Source organism: Callithrix jacchus, chromosome 5, assembly GCF_049354715.1.
Source record: "Callithrix jacchus isolate 240 chromosome 5, calJac240_pri, whole genome shotgun sequence".
NCBI classification, from domain to species: Eukaryota; Metazoa; Chordata; class Mammalia; order Primates; family Cebidae; genus Callithrix; species Callithrix jacchus.
In genome coordinates this window covers 118869203-118892290 of record NC_133506.1, presented here as the reverse complement: position 1 = coordinate 118892290, position 23088 = coordinate 118869203, and the positions used below count along the sequence as shown (strand labels likewise).

Here is a 23088-nt window from a genome sequence, read left to right as displayed (position 1 = left end):
AGTAGTTCAAGACCAACCTGGACACACAGAAAAACCCCCATCCCAGCTGGGCACAGTGGCTCACGCCAGTAATCCCAACACTTTGGGAGGCCGAGGTGGGCAGATCACCTGAGGTCAGGAGTTTGAGACAAACCTGATCAACATGGTGAAACCCCATCTCTACTAAAAATACAAAAATTAGCCAGGTATAGTGGTGCACGTATGTAATCCCAGCTGCTCAGGACGCTGAGGCAGGAGAATCACCTGAACCCAGGAGGTGGAGGTTGCAGTGAGCCGATATCACGCCAATGCACTCCAGCCTGGGCAGGAGCGAGACTCCGTCTCAAAAAAGAAAACTGAAAAATAAGGCTGGGCATGGTGGCTCACACCTGTAATCCTTTGGGAGGCTGAGGTGGGTAGATCACCTGAGGTCAGGAGTTCAAGACCAGCCTGGCCATCATGGTGAAACCCCATCTTTAAAAACTAAAAAAAAAAAGAAAAAGAAAAAGAAAAAAGTTAGCTGGGTGTGGTGGCACTTATCTGTAATCCCAGCTACTCAGGAGGCTGAGGTAGGAGAATCATTTGAACTTGGGAGGTGGATGCTGCAGTGAGCAGAGATAGTGGCACTGCACTCCAGCCTGGGCACAGAGCCAGACCCTGTCTTTAAAAAAAGACACACACACAAAAAAAAGGGATACTAATCAGTCAAGAGAACTGCAGATTGTGTCTATCTACTCTCACACTATCACTTTAAAAACACAAAGACAAATGTTCCACTGCAAACTGGCAACTGAAAAGCTCACAAGGTTTCCATTAAAAATTCCACTTACAGCCCAGGCACAGTGGCTCACGTCAATAATCCCAGCACTTTGGGAGTCCAAGGCAGTAGAATCGGTCCAGTCGAGGAGTTCAAGACCAGCCTAGGCAACATAGTGAGACCCTGTCTCTATTAAAAAAAATTTTTTTTTAATTACCTGGACATGGTAATGCACACCTCTAACCCCAGCTACTAGCAATGCTAAGATAGGAGGATCACTTGAGCCTGGGAGGTTGAGGCTACAGTGAGGCATTATCCCACTACACTCCAACTTGGGCAGCAGCATGAGACCCCATATTAAAAAAAAAATTCCATTTATTCAAGGAAGCAAAGTCCCTTTAACAAAAAGTAATTGGTGGCCAGGTACAGTGGCTCATGCCTGACAGCTCAACACTTTGGGAAGCTGAGGCAGGCAGATTAACATGAGGCTAGGAGTTCAAGACTAGCCTGGCCAACATGGTGAAATCTTGCCTCTACTAAAAATACAAAACTAGCTGGGCATGGTCGTGCACACCTGTAATCCCAGCTACTTGGGAGGCTGAGGTACAAGAATTGCTTGAACCCAGGAGGTGGAGGCTATAGTGAGCTAGGATCGCGCCACTGCACTCCACCCTGGGTGACAAAGTGAGACTCCATCTCAAAAAAAAAAAAAAAAAAAGTAATGGGAGAACCATTTGAAAGATTTCTTGTTCCTGGCATCTCACCTATCAGGAACTTAAAGGATTTATTTACAATTCCCATGGCCTAATCATTTGAATAGGTTTAATAAAATATTTCCCTCTGAAACGTTTTGCTTCATATTTTGATTTTTGCTTGTGTGTTTTCGTTTTTACAAACATCAGAATAGGTGGCTGTCCCCCTTACTTATCCCACCTAGCTATTTAATTCATTCCCAGGTCATTGGATAGAAGTTCCTTTCTTTTCATGTTACCTCTAAGGTATAAGTGGGGACGGCAGAAACCATGAACAAAGCTCTATTGACCTAAACAGCTACTTTCTGCCTCATGAGAGAACCAGATGCAAGTAAATCCAACGTAGTATGGGCTGAGAGTGGGGAAGATGCTGGGGTGCCTGAGAAGAGCAGGACAGAGGCTCCTACCTCAGATGCAATGTCTCATAGCATTCATATCAGGTTGACCACCATGGGAAGATTATGACGGATGGGAAGCAAGTCCCTGAAACACCCCAAAGTTCTCTATGCTTTTTTTATTTGTAGCATACACAGGTATTTTGACAAGGGATGTATAGCCTCAGAACCAATGAGCATCACAAATTTCTGGCCCAGACTGTCTCAATACAAAGTCAATCCAGACAGCTGTGTTTAACAAGTCAACTTCTAGGCATGACTGGCACTTCAAGTACCACCTGATCACAAAGGAAGAGGTACCACTAGGAGGACGGCAGATAGTCTAAAGCATGTTGATCCCACAAACTCTCAGCATTTTGATGAATATTTCCTAAGAGACTACAACACTGGCCAAAAGAGGAAATTATCACCATGCTGCCTGGGAGAAAGTGACTATCAGGCAAATAAATTCAGAACAGAACAGTTACTGGATCAACACTAAATTCTCCTCTGTATATATGATTTAACAAAGTATCTCTAGATGATAAGTTTAATTACAAACAAAGCTTGTGATTTGCCTAATGGTCCTAGGTTCTTTCTTCCTTTTACCTGAAGAGTTTTACTAGCTCAATTCTTGGGAGCCTCTTCAACAGTTTTGTTCAGGCCCTCCTATTTAGGAGACAAAACGCTGCTGACCATACTTTTAAATGGAACTTTTACTCTCCCTTCCCTACCCCCTCCATTTCTTCTAGTTACTGAAACCAGTGCCCATATCAATATTCAACTGAGTCTAAGAGAATTTTTCCCCAATCGTAGTTCCATTCCTCCGAATCCCTTCCGCAAAAAGACAGCAAAGGTAGAGCAAGGCAAGGGGGAAAGAAGTCTCTCTTACCAGCATCTCTTACCTCTGTAGTGTTCCATTCTAGTGTGGTGGGTGATACCTTGTGATCGGAAACTGAGGCTCAGGATGTAACGAGGGTCAGAACTGTCTCGTACCAGGAAAGAACCATCTGGTTTCCCTTTCAGCTTCATCTCTGCATCTTCCCAATTCATTGGCCCCCAATACCAACCACACTATCAAAGACAAGAAGCACTCCACTAGTTATCAGGACAGAGAAATGTCAAAGTTTTCAGCACAATCTATCTTACCATGGGAGAATGCCCTGCATTATTCAAAACATTTCAATAGGTGAAAGACACGAGCATCTCAACCATTAGCAATGAACATCAGGCTCACTATACTTTTAGCCCTCCAAAGTAAAATAATAATAATTCTGGCTGGACTTGGTGTCTCACACCTGTAATCCAAGCACTTTGGGAGGATGAGGTGCACAAATCACTTGAGGTCAGGAGCTCGAAAGTAGCCTGGACAACATGGTAAAACTCCATCTCTACTAAAAATACAAAAATTAGCCGGGTGTGGTGGCACACGCCTGTAATCCCAGCTACTCGGGAAGCTAAAGCAAGAGAATCGTTTGAACCAGGAGGTGGAGGTTGCAATGGGCCTGGATAGCGCCACTGCACTCCAGCCTGGGTGACACAGTGAGACTGTCTTTAAAAACAAAAAATGGCTGGGCACAGTAGTTCACACCTATAATCCCAGCACTTTGGGAGGCCAAGGCAGGTGGATCACCTGAGGTCAGGAGTTCAAGACCAGCCTGGCCAACATGGTGAAACCCCGTCTCTACTAAAAACACAAAAATTAGCTGGCTACGGTGGCACATGACTGTAATCCTAGCTACTCAGGAGGCTGAGGCAGGAAAACTGCCTGAACCCAGGAGGCGGAGGTTGCAGTAACCCAGGAGGCGGAGGTTGCAAGATCGCGCCATTGCACTCCAGCCTGGGCAACAAGAGCGAAACTCAGTCTCAAAAACAAAACAAGACAACAACAACAAAAAAAAAACAATACTAATTCTGCAATTCCATTACCAAAGACCCTACCAAGAAATGAAGAGGAAATTGGGTCAGTTAATCTATCAAAATCAGTTTAGACTATGTAAAAACATTTCTCCTACAGCCTTTATCATGTCAAAATTTTTTCCCCAAATTCAATTTTATTACATTTCATGGAATTAATAGCAGTAATACACTGTTTTTGTCACTGTAAATATGGAAGCAAGTAAACTACTCTTCCTCTAAAAACAATAAATAAGGGCTGGGCGTGGTGGCTCATGCCTACAATCATAGAGCTTTGGGAGGCAGAGGCAGGAGGATCACGTTGAACCCAGGAGTTCAAGACCAGCGTGGGAAAGAGTAAGACCAGTCTCTACAAAAAATATAAGTAAATTTTAGCTGGGTATAGTCGTGCGTGCCTGTAGCCCTAGCTACTCAGGAGGCTGAGATAGAAGAATCCTTTAAGCCCAGGAGTTTGAGGCTGCAGTGAGTTATGATTATGCCACTACACCCTAGCCTGGGCAACAAAGCAAGACCCTTCTCTAAAAATAAATAAACAAATAAATTAAGGAGTACCCGAGTACAGAATTTAGCTAATGGGATAAGTAAGCTGCCAGTCCTTAGGCACCACCTACCTTCTCCAACTCTCGAAGGCTGGCTGCAAAGCTGCTCGAGTCAGGTCGGTAGAGGGGACATTGGAGGTGCTGCGGGGGTTGGCTGTGCAGGGATTCAGCTGCTCGGATGGGAGCAATCCGGGGAAATGCATCTGCAGGGCAAGAGAGTGGTGGTCACTTATTTACCCTCATTGCTCTCAACCACAAATAAACCCTCCCCCAAAAACAGAGATGCTAACTGAAGAGGGCAAGGCATTAGAAGCTAAGCTGGAAAGGGTAGAAGCCAAAGCAGTGGGAAAGAGCTGGATGGGCTGGAACAAAAAGCTGTGTGGGCTCATGTAAGCTGTGAAGGATGAGTGGGGGCACTGAACCCCAGGAAAGTGGGAGGAGAGCTGCTCACTAACCTGACTAAGGTGACTACTTCAGGGGCTTCACCAGCCTAGAGCGATTCCAACTTCTCCCACCTCGAAGTGAAGTGCCGATAAGGCAGCCTTGGAAATAGTGACTCGCTTACTTGCCCAGGAAGACTAATGATTTTGCCAGGCAAGTAGAAAAGAATGCTGATTTCATTCATTTCATTCCTTGGGTACTAGAAGCTGGCAAAGCAGGTATGGGCTACTAAATGCTTGGTACTTATTTACAAGGCTGCAGTAAATACCAAAAGCTTAGAAAAACCACAGAACCTTGAAAACCAGCAACTTATTAAAACTCACTATCCTGAAATTAAGGCAGTTTCTTAAGTGACATCTACTCAAGGATTACAAAACAGTCTCAGCAGCGAAGAGATGAGAAATTCAGTAGTCTTTTATCCCTAACAAAAATCAGATTGACCTCCATAAAGAAAACAGGTTAGGAAAACCAGTTCTTGGCCTCATTTCCAAGGAGTCTGGTCCAGCCAAGGGGAAGAGATTTAAACTTTCTACTAAGCTATTATTTCCGTAAATAGATTTCTCCCATCCTTCTATGGTACAAAGTATACTTTGTACTCCCAACTCTTACAAGTCTTGCCTCTAAACTAAGCTAACCTGGGGCATGGGGTGGAGGAGGCGGAGGTAGGGGGAAAGACTGCAAGGAAGACCCCATCGGAGCCACAAGGACAGATGTAGGCAGCGTCCCACTGATATCATCTAGAAAAGAGAACAAAAGCAAGAGGTTCAGAAATGTGAGCACAGAATGAGCACAGTGAAGACAGAGGAGAGGGAGAAGGACTATCAGGCTGCCCTCCGGGGCAAGATGGCCCAACCTTCACCCAGTCTTTTTGCACAGACGGCAACAACCATCTTACTCTGGTTTGCTTGTGGAAAGCAGGGTAGTAGGGATATTTCTAATGCAGCCCAATAGCAGCGGGTTCAAGGCAAGATAAATGTAAATCTAATTAATATATGCACAGTAAGTATTACAGCATGCAGGTGAGACCCATTTAATTCCTTAGGGAGATGACAGGGTGCTGAGAAAGAGCTAGGAAATAATTGAGTCATCATCAGAAACCCAGAAGGGTGGTCAGCTCCCAGCAAAGAACGAGTCCCCGGAGCTCACCCTCCCACTAGGCAAGAAGGTGAAGAGGGGATGAAACTATACCTAGGAGGCTGAGGCTTCTTCTCGGAGGAGGAGGGGGAGTTGGAGGGTGTGGAGAGGTCAGGCCCCGCTGAGAAATGTCCACATCCACAAGCGACACAGTTTCACCTGAGGGATTCATGGAGCAAGCAAGTTACAGAAGCACCTTGCCCAAAGCTGACACAGAAAGCAAAGGGAAGCAAAGGGAAAGCAGGCAAGGCTGGGGGTCTTCCCCTCTCAAAAAGCTCAAAACCTAATGCCCCCAGAGCTAAAATCATCCCAAACACCAGGAAGTCGATTTTTAAATTCTATCATTCCTTTAGCCTGTTAAGGGTCAAGGATTCTTTAGGACAAAACCAAGAGACAGTAGAAAACCCATTTAATTCTGGTTCTGCCACTGACTTACAATCTAACCTTGAATAAGGGGTCTTCCTTATTCAATGGAACCCACACCATTTATTTTTTGAGAATTATGTATCAATTCCTGCCTTAGGAAACAAGGCAAGTGGCTTGTTATTTGCCCAAACAGATATGGAAAGCAAGGCCAAGAAAACCTAAGAACTGCACAGTAAGCTGAATGCACATAAAGTTCCCAGTGTTAGTCCTAATGTCTTCCTAGAGGGCAATCCATATTTTGATTTTTCCAGAATATTCACACATAAGAGAATCTACCTGAATGAGATATCTGTTCTTAATAGTTGAGTCTACAAAGGCTGAAAGTACAATTTATAGTCCTAAAAATTAACTACTTTCACAGTCAGACTAAAGTCAGGTAATCTAAGAGGTAGCTTCTCCATAGGAACTTGGCGGGAGGAGGCACATGGCTTCTCTTCTTCCCAGCATGTCATGCAGTTCTGATCCCTGCCATATACAATACTCCTTGCCACCCAACTCCCTCTATTTCTTTTTCACTTGAGTCACGAGAGGATGAAGCGTATTTTATTAATATTAACACAAGCTGATAGCCAGGATTTGGCAGGCCTGATCCACAGATCAAAACTCAGGATTTCTCTCACTTAGCCCTTAGGGTGTTGCTTCCAACACCTTTATCTTACTCAGGGCTGAATGAGCTCCTCAGCTAGCACTTTAATGTTTCCCTGTTAAGAAAATTAGGCGACCAATATCTACCAAAAGAACAGAAACTGGATTTTCAGAACCTAAATACACAGTGATTTTTTTTTTTTTGAGACTGAGTTTCGCTCTTTTTGCCCAGGCTGTAGTGCAAAGGCTCACCGCAACCTCCGCCTCCAGGGCTCAAGCGATTCTTGTGCCTCAGCCTCCTGAGTAGCTGGGATTACAGGCATGTGCCACCACACCCAGCTAATTTTTTGTATTTTTAGTAGAGATGGGGTTTCTCCATGTTTGTCAGGCTGCTCTTGAACTCCCAACCTCAGGTGATCCGCCCACCTCAGCTTCCTAAAGTGCTGGGATTACAGGCGTGAGCCATTGCACCAGCCAATACACAGTTTTTTTTTTAACAAAGGTCTTGAACGCTAATTAAGATAAACAGAAAAGCTCTTCTAAAAGTCATCAGTGAGACCAGTTACAGTGGCTCATGCCTGTAATTCCAACACTTTGGGAGCCCACGGTAGGCGAATCACTTGCACTCAGGAGTTCCAAGACCAGCCTGGGCAACACAGTGAGACCCCGTCTCTACAAAAATAAAAAAGATTAGTTGGGTATGGTGCTGCATGCCTGTAGTCCCAGTTATTCTAGAGACTGAGGTAGGAGGATCATTTGGTCCCAGGAGGTCGAGGATCCAGTAAGCTGAGACTATACCACTGCACTTCAGCCTGAGAGACAAAGTGAGGCCCTGTGTCAAAAATAAATAAACAAAAGTCATCAGTGGAAGTTCCAGAAAGCTGGAACCAGACTTACCACACAGCTTGGTAACTGAGAGCCTGGCTGCCCAGAGCAATGCAATGGGGCCGGACAAGCGTGTTTCCTGATAGACCAGAGCAGTCTAGACTGTTGGTAGAGCACTTAACATAACAAATGTCATTCAAGGGGGCTGAGGCTGACCTGAACCTCAAACTACAAATGTCAGTGGTGTTCCTTTTTTTTTTTTTTTGAGACAGAGTCTCACTCTGTCTTCCAGGCTGGAGTGCAGTGGCAAAATCTCTGCTCACTGCAACCTCAGCCTCTCAGGTTCAAGTGATTCTCCTGCCTCAGCCTCCGAGTAGCTGGGACTATAGATGTGTGCCCCCACACCCAGCTAATTTTCTGTATTTTTTGTAGAGACAGAGTTTCACACCACATTGGCCAAGCTGGTCTGAAACTCCTGACCTCAGATGATCTGCTCACTTCAACCTCCTAAAGTGCTGAGATTACAGGCATGAGCCACCGTGCCCAGCCATGCTCCTTACTTTAGGGAGGAAACAACTATTAACTAGAATGACATGCTATCACAAGAAAAGATTTTTTAATTCTGGGCTTGGGTAAGAACAGAGGTCTCCTTCTCCACTACAGTAGATGTCTATACAAGTACCAATTCACTTGTTTTGACAGTTCAGAGCAGTCTATTCAGTTGTAGGTCTCATTGTCCTGCTTAACGTCTTCCTGGAAGCATCCATTCCCAAATCCTAAGTCTTCCAATCACCTTTTTGAGGGACATGATATCCAAAGGAGTTTGAGACTGGAATTTTTTTAAAGGCCTCTAAGTCACAACCGATGAGAAGTACTCAGTTTCTGAAACTTTTCTACAGCTTATTCATGCAGGAGCTTTACATGAGACTGACCTAACAGAAGATCTCCCTCTCTGAAAAAGTTCCCTACAGAAGGAGAAGGCAGTTACCTATCATCCAAAGGATATTCTACAGACTTCCTACTTTAGCAACTGTGTTCCCTGCTGCAAGAGGGCAGACTTAAATTAGATACAATAAAGAACTCTAACAGCTGCAAAAACTGCAAGCCCCTAAAAAGACAAGAGCTCATGTAACCCCTTTGCCCAAAGTCTTTAAAAATAGACCAGATAATCATGGATTATTTTTATGAGATAACCCATGAACTCCCTTGGAAGCAGGAACAGAAATTGTATGACTTCTAGGGAGTCTTTTATGTACTGTGAGCCCATAAATTTGTAATTCCTAGTTTTAATTTATATGTGATGACCCTGAACTAAGCACTGCATAACTGCTAGAGCCACCCAATTACCAACAAGCAGAATTTACCTCCAACTATAAAGCATCCAAAGTCAAGAACACATTCCATACCATAAAAATAGCCTCACTCCAAACCCACTGGGAAAGGAATGAAGGAAATAACTCCAGACACGCCTACAGCTTCCTGTGATGCATCTGCAAGTGTTTCCCAACAGGTCTCAGAACACTCCTGTTTTCAGACGTCAGAAAAGAGAAAGCTTATTACCCTTACCTGTGAACAGGGGGCTGAAGGAGACCGGAGAAAAGGCACTTTGCGTTCTTGTCAACCTGGGTTTCCTAGGGAGTGAGAAAGCACAGAGAGAGAATAAAGGAGAGAAATGAACACATATGCATTTAAGTCACAACAACACAGTTCCAGATGCACTGAAAAATAAAGCAAATCCTAGTCGCTGTCAGCAATACTCTTGCAATAAAGAATAAAATAAAAGGGGAGAATGAAATAATTAAGACAATTCCTTAAATAGATTTGGCTACAGAATTCACCAGCCTACAAAGCAATGAGAAATCCCTTTGGAGCTCACCATACCCAGTACATTAAAGAGTAAAACACCTTGAGTGGTAATTGGCAAGTCCATTTCAAGAGGAAGGAAGTGAGATGCAGAGCTAATTTTCATCTGGGAGCCAAGAAGAAGGCTCTTGACCTGAACAGGCACCAGCTCAGAGCAAATTTTCCCTCTGGGCTTGGCTGTAGGATAGGTTGTCTCAAAGTGAACCAGGAAACAAACATATTCTGACCTGAGTCACATCTGCAGGATGCACATGCAATTTTCAACCTTGAAGACCTTTGATTTCTGCACAATGGCCCCAAGGTATGGGTCAAAGCCATCAGCTACTAAGTGGGACTCCTCAGATTGGGGACTCTGCCTAGCACCCAAGAAGAGGGCTCATTCCTCTCTCTGAGCTGCCAGTCACACAGCTCTCCCCATGACTTCTTGATGCTGCCCTAGGGAACCAGTCTAAAAACCCAGATCTTTTGGTTCATACACCAAAGATCACTTCGTACCATACTTTCAAGTGGCTTTTCAGCAAGAAATGAAAGAAACTCAAAGACTCCAATGAAGATATTCTGGCCAGAAGTGTGTTAAACTCAAAAAAACTCACTCCAGAATGACTAAACTTGTCAAGGCGATAGAAATATGCTATATGCTGGCCAGGCGTGGTGGCTCACACCTATAATCCCAGCACTTTGGGAGGCGGAGGTGGAAGGTCAGGAGTTTAAGACCAGCCTGGCCAACATGGTGAAACCTCGACTACACTAAAAAAACAAAAATTAGCTGGGTGTGTGGGTGCATGCTTATAATCCCAGATACTCAGGAGACTGAGGCAGGAGATTGCTTGAGCCAGGGAGACAGAGGCTGCAGTGAACCGAGATCATGCCACTGTACTCCAGCCTGGGTGACAGTGAGACTCCATTTCAAAAAAGAAAAAAAAGCTATATGCTGATTATGGTAGAGGTTATGATGACTATATATAAATTCATCAAAATTAATAGAGCTAGACACTTAAAAGGTACATTTTGTAGTATATAAATTATACCTCAGGCCTGGTGCGACGGCTCATACCTGTAATCCCAACATTTTGGAAGGTGGAGACGGGCAGATTGCTTGAGCCCAGGAGTTTGTGACCAGCCTGGGCAATATGGTAAAACCTCATCTCTACAAAAAAATACAAAAATTAGCTGGGCATGGTGGCACATGCCTATAGTCCCAGTTACTCAGGCGTGTGAGGTCAGAAGATCATTTGAGCCCAGGAAGGTCAAGGGTGCAGTAAGCCATGATTGAGCCGCTCCAGCCTGGGTGAGAGTGAGACCCTATCTCAAAAAAAAAAAAAAAAAATATATATATATATATATATATATAAACAATATAACAGACTTAAAGAAAATCCTCCCCCAGAATTGAGTGTCTGACTCCTAGCATTGTAGCTGGCTCACCTTCCAAAAATACTCTTACCCAAAGGCCTAAATAGAAAACTCTTTTCAACTATAAACAGTACCGGGCCGGGTGCGGTGGCTCACACCTGTAATCCCAGCACTTTGGGAGGCCGGGGCGGGTGGATCACGAGGTCAAGAGATAGAGACCATCCTGGTCAACATGTGAAACCCCGTCTCTACTAAAAATACAAAAAATTAGCTGGGCATGGTGGCGCATGCCTGTAATCCCAGCTACTCAGGAGGCTGAGGCAGGAGAATTGCCTGAACCCAGGCGGAGGTTGCGGTGAGCCAAGATCACGCCATTGCACTCCAGCCTGGGTAACAAGAGTGACACTCCGTCTCAAAAAAAAAAAAAAAAAAAACTGTACCAATAGAGAGGAGCAAAAGCAAAGAAAATCCAAAATAAAATTCTATTTTAAATTATTTGACTTCAGAAAATATTTATGCATTTATGCTTTAACACTGATGTCTGAGCTTCTCAGAATTCACTTCAAACAAAATTCTAAAACCATGCCATGAAGATCTTATTCAGAAAGAGCTGAAACCCTGGTCCTTGTTTCTCCTGACCTAGCTTTACACTCCCTTGGCAACCTCCATACTTGAGGGGTCTGATTGATGATCACACTCACTATGAATACTCCACCCACAGCACCCACAGGAGAGGTGGCTATATAAAAATAAGATCCGGCCACACACAGTTTCTCTGCTCATAAAAGTGGCTCATGACTGCAGCTTAGTTCCAACAATCCAGAGGACTGGAACGCAATGTGACTTCCACTGGACATGAACTTTAACACTGCTGAAGAGCTTCCAAGCTGATTTTTATTTGATAACTTGTGGGTACAACATTAAACCCAGCAAGTGGAAACCTAAAGCACTGGCCTTTCAAAAGGTTCACACCTCAGCCATTTGGCCGTTTGCCTCTTTTCAAAGGAAGCTGCATTACTCTGCCATCTGCCCATGCTGGGGACGAGTCTCTTCAGTGCCAAGCACTGAAGAACGGCAGGACCCAAATGCACACATCTTGCGGAGGCCTTCTCACTTCAGCTCATCTTCTCCCCCGCCCCGGCATTTTGAAGAAGAAAAATCATAGTTTCTAGGATCTAGAAAAAGAAAAACATCTGAATCCAGGCAGAGCTGTTTGAGAGAGCCAGAATGGTTTTTCCTGGCAAATAAGGGGGCCTCATGGCTGCTTGGAAAGGTAAATGGTCTAAAGTCTAGGAGGCTAAAAGGCTACTAATAAATATGCATGCTTCTTTCTCTCTTTGGGGAGACAAGCCTAACTAAAAACCCAAAGCAGTATCTGTCTCAAGGATCCTGAGAGCATTTGAATGGCAGTCATTCATGAAAAAATCAGTCTAGATAACTATAAAAAAATAAGGTACTGATTAACATAAAATTGAGGATGGTAGTCACCTGGGGGAGGGGTAAGATGTAATTAGAAAGCAACACTCTTCAAAGGTACTGATAACGTTCTATTTGTTAAACTTAGTGATGGGTACCTATGTTTGTATTTTATTATTATTCAAAGACATACACTTTATATATTCCCTTTTGTATGCATGAACCATTTAGAATGATAAAAGGCCATTCTAAGCAGACACACTATATTTTGGAGAGCAATATGAATAATGATAACATTTTAAACTAACCCCTCTGGTCGGGCGTGGTGGCTCATGCCTGTAATCCCAGCACTTTGGGAGGGTGAGGTGGGTAGATCACAAGGTCAAGAGCATTCTGGCCAATATGGTGAAACCCCATCTCTACTAAAAAATACAAAAATTAGCTGGGCGTGGTGGCACGCGCCTGTAGTCCCAGCTACCGGGAGGCTAAGGCAGGAGAACTGCTTGAACCTGGGAGGCGGAGGTTGCAGTGAGCTGAGATCGCACCACTGCACTCCAGCCTGGCGCCTGGCAAAAGAGCAAGACTCTATCTCAAAACAAACAAACAAAAAAAAACCTAACCCCTCTATACTACATTCCCATGTTATTTATTCCTCCCCAGATCACCTCAACAAGCATTAGTGTGCAAAGTTATACCCCTGTAACTTTGCCAGAAGGCCACTTGCATCTTAGCAGCAACAAAGACTTGAGGAGTAGGGTAGGATGGAAAAGCATTCAGTGGACTGTGCTTCAGGTGACAGAAAAGGACAGGGCAGAAGGCCTTAGGCAAAGGTCTTTGAGGCTGGCAGTCCTTTGTGTCAGCTAAGTTCCTGCCTATACTGTAGGTAACAAAGAGACAGAATGCCTCTGTCCATTTCTACCCTGCAAATTATTAACTGTACTGCAACAGATTTATGGGATAAAAGGAGTTAAAAGCATTAGACTAGACAGAACAACAACACATAGATGTAACCATTGGCCGGTTTTCAAGTTCCTTGAAACCTAAAATATAAACAATCAAATAAAAATAACCTGTATCTTGCCCAAAAATCCCCTCTACTGATGCCCTAAGACTTACACATGTCCTTTTCTAAAGTAACTTCCAAACTAGGATGTCCAAATACCAGGTTTTACAGCTCCAATGTACCTCTGCCCCTGCTAAAGCACACAGTGCCAAGTCAGCCAGTCTGTGCCATTTCTAACACGTCATAAGCCAGTGTCTGTTCATGTGTTACAGGCACAAAAACCATGTGTTCATTTTTAGTTCCAATACACAGACATTTGTGCAGCAAGGTCAGATCCAAAACTCCATCATAAACCAACTAAAGAACCTATAGAGGGAACTTCCAGGGAAAAGCCAAGAGGCATGGTCCAAGGTCTAAACCTTAGATGATGTCGGCAGAGCAGAGAAAATGTAAAGGAGTGGGAAACACGGCACAGGACTCAAACGGACAGAGATTTTTCAAAGCCCAGGAGCTCATTTTAAAAGAGAGCTGCCAACTACAACCACTTCATGGAAAAAATAGTTAAAAAGATCAATAGTGTGTGAACCCAAAACCCGAACATAAAATCAGAACTTCCTCATCCCATCACAAAATCATTTTGCTCTCAGCATGTCATGTTATTACTTAAAAAGACCCCTTTAGACCTGAAGACCGAAGGAAACAGTGAAAAAGGTTTCTCATGTCTGCCAGGTCTGTCCACGACAGCAGGGCTCCAAATGGATGCCAAGGCAGCCTGCCTCTCTTTCCAGAATTCCATCTTTTTTTCCCCCCAAATAAAAACATAGGAAACCACTACAGAACTATCCTCCATTTCTCTACCTACTACCATGAAGACAGCCAGTAATAGCCTCATCTGTTAACTTGAAAAAAAACAAATCTTGAAAAGTGAAGAAGGTACCTATTTCCAACCAAGTATGTATTAAGTGATGATTCAAAATGGTCAGATCAAATTAGATATCTCACCAAATCCAAATGAAGACAATCAGCTCAACATATGAGAAACAGACATGGGAACTCCACTGGTTTTCCTGAAATAGCAATGCTAGATTACACTGAGGACCACAGGCATCAAGCCCAGCTCTTTGAATTCCAACATATGTGTGTTATAAGCCCTAGCCCAGTTCCCGAGAACAGAAACCTGATTAGTTGCTGGGCCCATTTCTTTTTCTTTCTTTCTTTCTTTTAAAGAAATGGAGTCAGCCAGGCGTGGTGCTCACGCCTATAATCCCAGCACTTTGGGAGGCAGAGGCAGGTGGATTGTCTGAGCTCAGGAGTTCAAGACCAGCGTGGGAACATGGTGAAATCCTGTTTCTACTAAAATACAAAAAAATTAGCCAGGCATGGCGGCGTTCGCCTATAGTTCCAGCTACTTGGGAGGCTGAGGCAGGAGACTTGCTTGAACCCGAGAGGCGAAGAAGGCTGCAGTAAGCCAAGATCACACCAAAGCACTCCAGCATGGGCAATGTAGCGAGATTCTGTCTCCAAAAAAAAAAAGAGCGAGAGAGAGATGGAGTCTCACTCTGTCACCCAGGCTGGAGTGCAGTGGCACAATCATAGTTCACTGTGTCCTTGAACTCCTGGGCTCAAGTAATCCTCCCGCCTCTGCCTTCCAAGTAGTTGGGACTACAGGTACACATTACAACACCCAACTAGTGAGCCCATTTCTTACCTCACTTATAAAAAGAGTTCTCAGCTAGGCATGGTGCTCAACCTGCAATCCCAGCATTTTGGGAGGCTACAGCAGGTGGATAACGAGGTCAGGAGATTGAGACCATCCTGGCCAACATGGTGAAACCCCGTCTCTACTAAAAATACAAAAATTAGCCAGGTGTGGTTGTGTGTGCCTGTAATCCCAGCTACTCAGGAGGCTGAGGCACAAGAATTGCTTGAACCCAGGAGATGGAGGTTACGGTGAGCCAAGATCGTGCCATAGCACTGAAGCCTGGTGACAGAGTAAAACTCTGTCTCAAAAAAAAAAAGAGTTCTTTAAGTTGGCCGGGAGTGGTGGCTCATGCCTGTAATCCCAGCACCTTGGGAGGCCAAGGCAGGTGGATCACCTGAGGTCAGGAGTTCAAGACCAGCCTGGCCAACATAGCAAAACCCTGGCTCTACTAAAAATAAAAAAAATTAGCCGGGCATGTTGGTGTGCCCCTGTAATCCCAGGTACCAGGGAGGCTGACACAGGAGAATCGCTTGAACCCAGGAGGTAGAGGTTGCAATAAGCCAAGATCGCACCACTGCACTCCAGCCTGGGCAACAGAGCAAGACTCCACCTCAAAACAAAAAACAAAAACAAAACAAAAAAAGTACTCTAAGCTAACTCATAATACATTGAAGACAATATATCCACAGGTAGATCCACTAACCAGACTCAAAAGCAAAAGGAAGTTTTGCTTAGAGCTAAAATGTGAGAATTGTTAAAATGATTGTAGGAAGATAGATATAGAGAACAGCAAAGGGAATTATGCCCAGAGGTTATTGTAAAAGCCCCAAATTAAACAGCAAAGAAGCCCATAATTAACTCCAATCAACAATGAGGACAAAGGCATATACCCTTTGGCAAAAGACTGAAATTTCTCACCACTTCCAGCTCCTACCAATCAAAACAAAAGAACAAGCTAAAAATCCAAACTCATCCTCCCACTATTTCGGACTTAGGAGGTGCAGATCCACAGAAATCACAACTACCCTGGCCAGACTCACCAAGTTTCTCACAGCTGCGAGGCTGCCAGCAAGACTGGCATGTAGTAAGCTGTGGAAAAGCTCACAAGCAGCACCAAATCCTAAGCATTAAAAAAATTTACCAGATCAGTCTTATTACTTATCTTCTAAAAAGCACAAAATATTCCATCTAGATTTCTCTTATTGACAATCTATTCTTAAAAGGACAGGAATAAGATAGTCAACACGCACCCATTTTACAGATGGGGAAAAAAGGGAAGCATGAAGATGACAAATTTGGCCTCCATCTCACAGCTGATGTTGGAGTTTACAAGGAATCTAGACTTTCACATTCTCTATACCGCATGCTGCCTCCAAACAGCAGTCAACCGAACGTTTATACACAAATACCTAGCTCTTCTCCAATTCATCAGAAAAAGCCCTTGGACCAAAAAATGTAATTCTCCAGTGCCCTGAACTAAGCTTCTTTGCAAAGCTACAGCCCAATTTGCTCTGCGGCAGAAATCTGTATTGTGCTTAGTGTGAGGGTTGGTGACAGAGCAGCCAATGACCATTAAATTCTGCTTCCAAAGGCAAAAACCGTATAATGTTATATGCCTTTTCCTCTTCCTAATCTATTAGACGTAGCAGCTAATTTCACGCCACACCTTGTATTTGGTGTCTCTGGAATCACAGAGGAACTCCTGGTCAATATGTAACAAAGACAAGACAAACCACAAGAAAATTAGCAATCTATCCTATGTCATCACTCATAGTTTTAATCCCGCCCTCCCCTGCATCTGATGAAAATTTCATCTGTGCTGGTAAGTGGAGCATTGAATACAGAACCTACAACAAAAAAGCTGTTTCAGCAGCCACACGTTTTTCAAGATCTGAACTCCCAGCATGAATTCACTGGGAGGCAAAGGCAGAAACAGTGGTCTACCTAAAGGGGCAACCCACTGATTTTTTTAATAAAGTTTGGATTTAGCCTGATCCCCAAATGAGCCCATGGCACAGCTGTTCAGTAAGGGCAAGAAAGCCAAATCCACCCAACATTTTCCTCTTGGAGTACCCAAGTTCCCTTGAAAACAAAAGTACACCATGAGTGGTTTCCAATTCAGGATCACCTGGGGAGCTTTCAAAAAATTCAGTCTTAGACTTTTCAAAAAGCTCCCCAAAAAGCTCCTAGTTCACAGTAAGGTTATCAATTTATACCAGTTCTTTAGCCTTGGCTTATGGCTGCCAGTATGTCTCAAGAATCCATCATGTAAACCACAACAAAACCAATTCCAATCTTTCTGAGAACCTGCTCAGAGAAGAACAAACCACAGTGGCAGTCACCACAAGAGAAGCCTCATTTCAGGAATACCAAAGTTGACAGCTTTGTAACCTATGCTACAGATCTAACACTGGCTGTCAAAGATCAGTCCACCCTTCAGAAATGCAGGAAAAAACTAAATGTCTGAGTTTGGAATTTTCATCAATTGGCCCAGAGCTCATGCACCAATATCTTATACCTCACTGGTATTTAGAATTCTCAAATGGCCATGAGAGAGCGCAAAGCTATTTTCTTGAGACAGGCTCTCACTGTCATGCAAGCTGGAGTGCAGTGGCATGCTCACTATTCACTGCAACCTCTGCCTCCTATACTCAAACGATCCTCCTGCCTCAGCCTCCAGAGTAGCTGGGATTACTCTTGACTAATTATTTGGGTTTTGTTTGTTTGTTTTGTTTTTTGGTTTTTTGTAGCTATGGCGTTTCACATGTTGCCCAGGCTGGTCTCAAACTCCTGAGCTCAAGCTATTCGTCCTCCTCAGCCTCCCAAAGTGCTGGGATTACAGGTGTGAGCCACTGTGCCCGGCCTGCTATTTCTGTTCTCAGAGACAGTGGTCAGCACACAAGTTTGATATGTCAAGTTTATCTAGGGGAACAACCAGGAAAACATTAAAACTTTGAACAGAGATGTCCAATTGATTGATGGCCTACAACCACATTTGAAGAACCTCCTGTCATTTGCTTGCATGAGTGTAAAAGGGGGGGTGCCGTGCTGGTATACAGAATAAACAAGGCGGTCTAGATGCAACATCAGCTTTTTGCCCCAGGCCAAACATTTCCAGCAATCTCCCTCCCAGGGATCATGGCAGACGGCTGCCTCGGAAAAACTTAAAAAGCCATGCTAGGGTGGGGATGGGAGATGGTCTGAAACCATCTTCCAACAAGAGAGCTGCAGACCAGCTGGGAAGTGTCATGGAGTGTGCACTCTTTAAGAGTGAAAGCTGTTTCCACAATTAGCTCTGACCTAACGCGAGATGTTACTACCTTTGGTCCCAAGTGCCTCCTCCTGAAGACTCTAAGAACTGTCAGGATCTCCCCAGCATAAGACAAAAACGGAAACCAAACAAGAAAAGGAAGTTTGTCGCCAGCCCCCGGCCGTTCTCACCTCCCCGCGTCCAGCTCCCGGCCCGCAGAACCTCCCATGTCTGTCAGGCTCGCAGCTGAAGCAGCCAGCTCTCCAGAAGGCCTCTTGCTGGTCCCATCCCCACCGCAGGAACCACCGTTGCAGCTCTTGGTGCGAAAGAGGCGACTGAGGCGGATTTTGAAGGAGCCCTTCCGAGAAGGGCCCGCTAGAGGCCGGAGGGGGCCGGGAGGAGGCGGGGGCGGGGGAGGTTGCTGCTGCTGCTCCCCTCTACTCAGGCGCCCCAGGGGGACCAAGTCCTGCAGCGGGAAGGGCACCGGAGGTAATTCAGGGCCTGGGGGCTGCAGCAGAAGCCGGCCGCCCCCTCCTCCTCCTCCGCGACCTGGGCTGCTGAGCTCCTCTTCCGAGCAGCTGTTAGTCTCCAGGCTCTCGGCCTCCGATTCCAAGCCCTCCAGCACTAGAAGCGCGTCGCTCGTTTCCGTGGGATCCTCCCCGGCCTGCGGGGCGGCAGCAGGCGGCTGGGGCTGCGGAGGGGGCGGCTGAGGGGGGCACGGGCACGGACAGCAACCCCCACCGACCGTCTTGACTCCGGGCCCTGCCGGCTGCCCGAGCCCCAGAGCCGCCAACTGCGCCTCTAGTCCAGCCGCCGGGCCCCAGGTCCGCTCGAGCGCCAAGCCCGGCGGCAGGGCCTTGGGGTCCAGGGCACAGCGGTGCCGGGGACACAGTAGTTCCGAGGGTCCCGGCTCCGGGGCCGCCTCCACGTCCTCCTCCTCCGGCGGCCGACCCACGTTGCGGAACACCATCAGCTGCGGCGGCCGGGAGCCGCGCGGGCCGGGCCGCGCGAGGAAGGGTGGCGGCGGGAGGCCATGGCCCGGGGGCGGCGGCGGCGGGCCTGGCTCGGGGGCCGCCTCTCCATAGCCGAGGAGGCGGCTCAGGACGCGGTACGAAGCGGCCGCCGCCGCCGCCTCGCCTTCCCGGAGCTCGGCCCCCTGCATCGGGGAGAGGGAGGGAGGGCGGGCGGCTCGGAGCCGGGCTGGGGTGGGGACTAGGCCGGGCCCCGCCGGAGCCCCGCCCGCCGCGGCCCCCGGAGCGACAGCACTAACGGCCGCCGCGGCCTCTGCCTCATAGAAGGGGGCGGGGGGCGCGCGGAGCCCTGCGCGAGCCCAGGCCGCGCTCCGCCACCGCCGAGCACCGCCCCCAAGATACGTCACTTCCTGAGGGGCTTAGCCACGCCTCTTTCTCCAGGGCGTGCTCGCGCTGGCCTCAACAGCGAGTGACGGACGTCGTGCGCGTCCCCGGCCGCTATTGGCTGTGAGCTGCCTGTCGGCTGGCGTTGGTCGCCTTTCCTGGACGTTTCTGTTTCACTTCCTGGGCGCCAAGCCCAGGCTATCCCATTCTGTAGGATGGAGAGGCCTTGGAAACTGTGGTCTGGTCCTATGAGAGAGCCCCTTGGAAGCACCTATGGTTCTCCCACCTGTGCCGCTTGCAATGTGTGACCTTGGCTGAATCATTTCACCGTTAATCTGTATCTCCCTCCTGGTATTCAGTGGATGTGTAATCACTACATGAATCGTGTTCTCGACCCAGTGCTGTACTGATAAATGTGTAACAACCAGCTCTCTGAGGGGAGAAAGGGAATGTATGCACATATATAGGTACATAAATTTATCGTTAAGTTTTGGTAACATGAAGGATGTGTAGCTCACGATTTACAAATAATAGTAAATTGGCAAATTCCATATAACTCTCACAGAATGCTTTCATTGATTTTTGCCAAACTCTTATATGGGTAGCCAGACTGTGGTTGCAGTTGACCAAGGAGTGTAATTGTGACGTAAATGTTGGTTGATAGAAGTGAAAAAGACAAAACTGGATTGTCAATGATGGGAGCGACTTCTTTGCTGAGTCAGAAAACAGTTCCAAATACTGGAAGAATATTTACTCAATTTTTGTATTATTCATAATGTAACAGCTGCAGACAACACATTAAGTTTTTGCTGTTGTTGAGATGGAGTCTTGCTCTGTTCCCAAGCCTGGAGAGCAACCGCTCACTGCAGCCTCTGCCTCCTGGGTTCAAGCAATTCTCCTGCCTCGCCCAGCTAATTTTTTGTAATTTTTTTTTTGAGAGAGAGTCTCGCTCTGTCGCCCAGGCTGGAGTGCAGTGTCATGATCTTGGCTCACTGCAACTTCCACCTCCCAGGCCCAAGTGATTCCCCTGCCTCAGCCTCTCAAGTAGCTGGGACTACAGGCGTGCACCACCACACTCTGCTAGTTTTTGTATTTTTTTTCTTTTTCCTTTTAGTTGCATTTATTTTAAGGCTGAATTTACTCCCTTGCCATAAGTTTTTGCTTCTTCAGTTTCTTCTGGGGTTTCTTCTTCTTCTGGGCAACCTCCTCTTCTGGTTTAGGAACAATCTGTTCCTTTTCAGTAAGGATCATCTCAATGTGGCAGGGAGAGCTCCTGTATGGGTTAATCCGACCATGAGCTCTGTAGGTCCAGCGGCGCATCCTGGGTGCTTTGTTCACTTGGATATGCTCAATGACCAGAGAATCTACATCTAAACCCTTAAGTTCAGCATTACTCTCTGCATTTTTAAGCATGTGCAGCAAAAATTCAGCACTCTTTTTGGGCCATCGACCTTGTGTCCAGCCCCACTGCTTGGCCTGGGCACACCTGCCAACTCCACCATTGTAACGTCAGAATGGTACGCGCTGTTTCTGTAAAGTGACATCTTTCAGATACTTCGTGGCTTTTCGTATATGCGTACCCTTGATGGCCTGGGCAGTTTCACATGTGTTTTGAAAATGAACATGAAGATTGGAACCTCTTGATTTGCATGACTTTGTGGGGTTCTCTGGATCAAGTGAATAGTGAACCATTTTCACAGATTACCTCAGGCCACTTAGGGAAAGAGCGTTTTTGTATTTTTATTAGCGATGGGGTTTCATCATCTTGGCCAGGCTGGTCTCAAACTCCTGACCTCAGGTGATCCACCTGCCTCGGCCTCCCAAAGCGTTGGGATTACAGGTGTGCGCCACCTCGCCTGGCCTTCTTGTCAGTTATATAGGGATAAAAATTGCAACTTTGCTTACTTTCAGGCATGTTGTGAAGGTCAAATAGGATCAAGCTTTTTGTGTGGAGGAAGTGAGACTGAAGCCAGGGAAAACAGGAGTCCATTGAATAGTCCCCATGGGAGATAGTGAGCAATGCAAGGGAAAAAGAGGAAGGATCAGCTGCAGAACTCAGTGACTTCAGTATCTGAGGATGCATTGAGGGAAAGATGGAGAAGGGTTGAGTCCTGCAACCAGAGAAACCTTTTCAGAATGGAAATGTGTTCATAACCTGTGATTATAATTGTTCATGGTTTCCCATTGTTCTGAGGCTAATGTGTGATCTGACCCCTTTGTGATCTAACCCCTACCTCTCTAGCCACATTCCCTGCCACACTCCACCTTGTTCTCTGTTCCTGCATTCCCATCAGCCTTGCGGCAGGCTCCCACACATATGAGCATTGCGTAAGCTTCTTCCTTTTCTTGCAAGACTTTTCTCCTTTTGCTTAGTAAACTCCTATTCATCCTTCAGCTTGAATTCGAGCCTCACTTCCTTAGGGAAATCTCCTTGCCTGGGCATTTCCTCTTCCCCAGGCTCTGAGACCACTCCTTTGTTGCATTTCCTTGCATAGGTGTAACTTGCAATCTGTCTGTGGGGTCAGTTGATTAAAAGCTGTCTTCCCTACCTAACTATAAATTCTATGAGGCCGGTTCACTTTCTGCCCCTTGTGGACACTCTGGTGCCAAGGACAGTGCCTGGAATTGTTATTCAACCTTAATCCCTGTAAGAGTCTCCTGAGACAAATTCTGCACACAGAATTCATGATCTTTCCTCACACGTAAAGAGACAAACTGAAGCTCAGTGAGCTGTTTAGCTGAAGTCACTCAGTTCAAAAGGATGCAGTGAAATTCAAAACTAGCTCTGACTTCAGATAGTTCATTCTCTTCCCCTGGCTGCCTCTCAGGTGTCACTCAGGTTTCTGAAGAAAAGAAGAGTGATTGAGCAGGCAGGTCTTGGATCACTTAAGGCCAGAAGTTGAAGGCCAGCCTCGGCAACACAGCAACATCCTGTGTCTACAGAAAGTTTTAAAATTAGCTGGGCATGGTGATGTGCCCAGTGGTGGTCCCAGCTACTCAGAAGGCTGAGGCAAGAGGATTGCTTAAGCCCAGGAGGTGGAGACTGCAGTGAGCCGTGATCATACCACTGCACTCCAGCCTGGGTGACAGAGAAAGACCCTGTAAATGAATGAATGAATGAATGAATGAATGAAGAGAAATTGCTATAGAATCACAGCACCTGAGGCCTAAGAAGACTACCCAAGATCCCTAGCTTTCTCTCAGAAATTCTCTGGCTTCAGAGCCCATTATAAGCCGAGTGCAGGCAAGGTTCATGGCTCTTCGGCGCCCTCTGCTGTTCAGCTTCTTTCCTGGCTCCAGGAGAGGCGGACTATGTCAGTACCTGGAGTATCTCTACTTGCACAGAGTGCACAGAGGTACCGGGGAACACACACGAGCTCTAAGGCAGGGCAAGCCATGGAGCAGACTTTTCCCATT

General features: G+C 46.1%; 1 protein-coding gene and 1 pseudogene across 7 annotated transcripts in view; both read right to left on the bottom strand.

The window, feature by feature from the left end:
* The window catches only part of SOCS7 (suppressor of cytokine signaling 7), a 50425-nt gene extending 30733 nt beyond the window's left edge, over positions 1 to 19692 (bottom strand). For 3 of the 7 annotated variants that reach the window (XR_013535892.1, XR_013535891.1, XM_035301386.3), the window contains exons 1-6: positions 18508 to 19692; positions 9296 to 9360; positions 5948 to 6052; positions 5395 to 5496; positions 4391 to 4521; positions 2768 to 2936 (exon numbers count right to left, since the gene is read on the bottom strand). Coding sequence is in view for 3 of the 7 variants with exons in the window: in XM_035301386.3 (XP_035157277.1) it covers positions 2768 to 2936; positions 4391 to 4521; positions 5395 to 5496; positions 5948 to 6052; positions 9296 to 9360; positions 18508 to 19478 (1543 nt within the window). In the remaining 4 variants the exon portion in view is untranslated. Of the gene's footprint in view, positions 1 to 809; positions 926 to 2767; positions 2937 to 4390; positions 4522 to 5394; positions 5497 to 5947; positions 6053 to 9295; positions 9361 to 18507 lie in introns of all 7 variants that reach the window. The other 4 variants (XR_013535893.1, XM_035301387.3, XR_013535894.1 and 1 more) reach the window with 3 other exon arrangements.
* A 1092-nt stretch (positions 19693 to 20784) lies between these two features.
* Positions 20785 to 21394, bottom strand: LOC108591829 (large ribosomal subunit protein uL22 pseudogene; annotated as a pseudogene).
* Positions 21395 to 23088: the final 1694 nt, after the last annotated feature.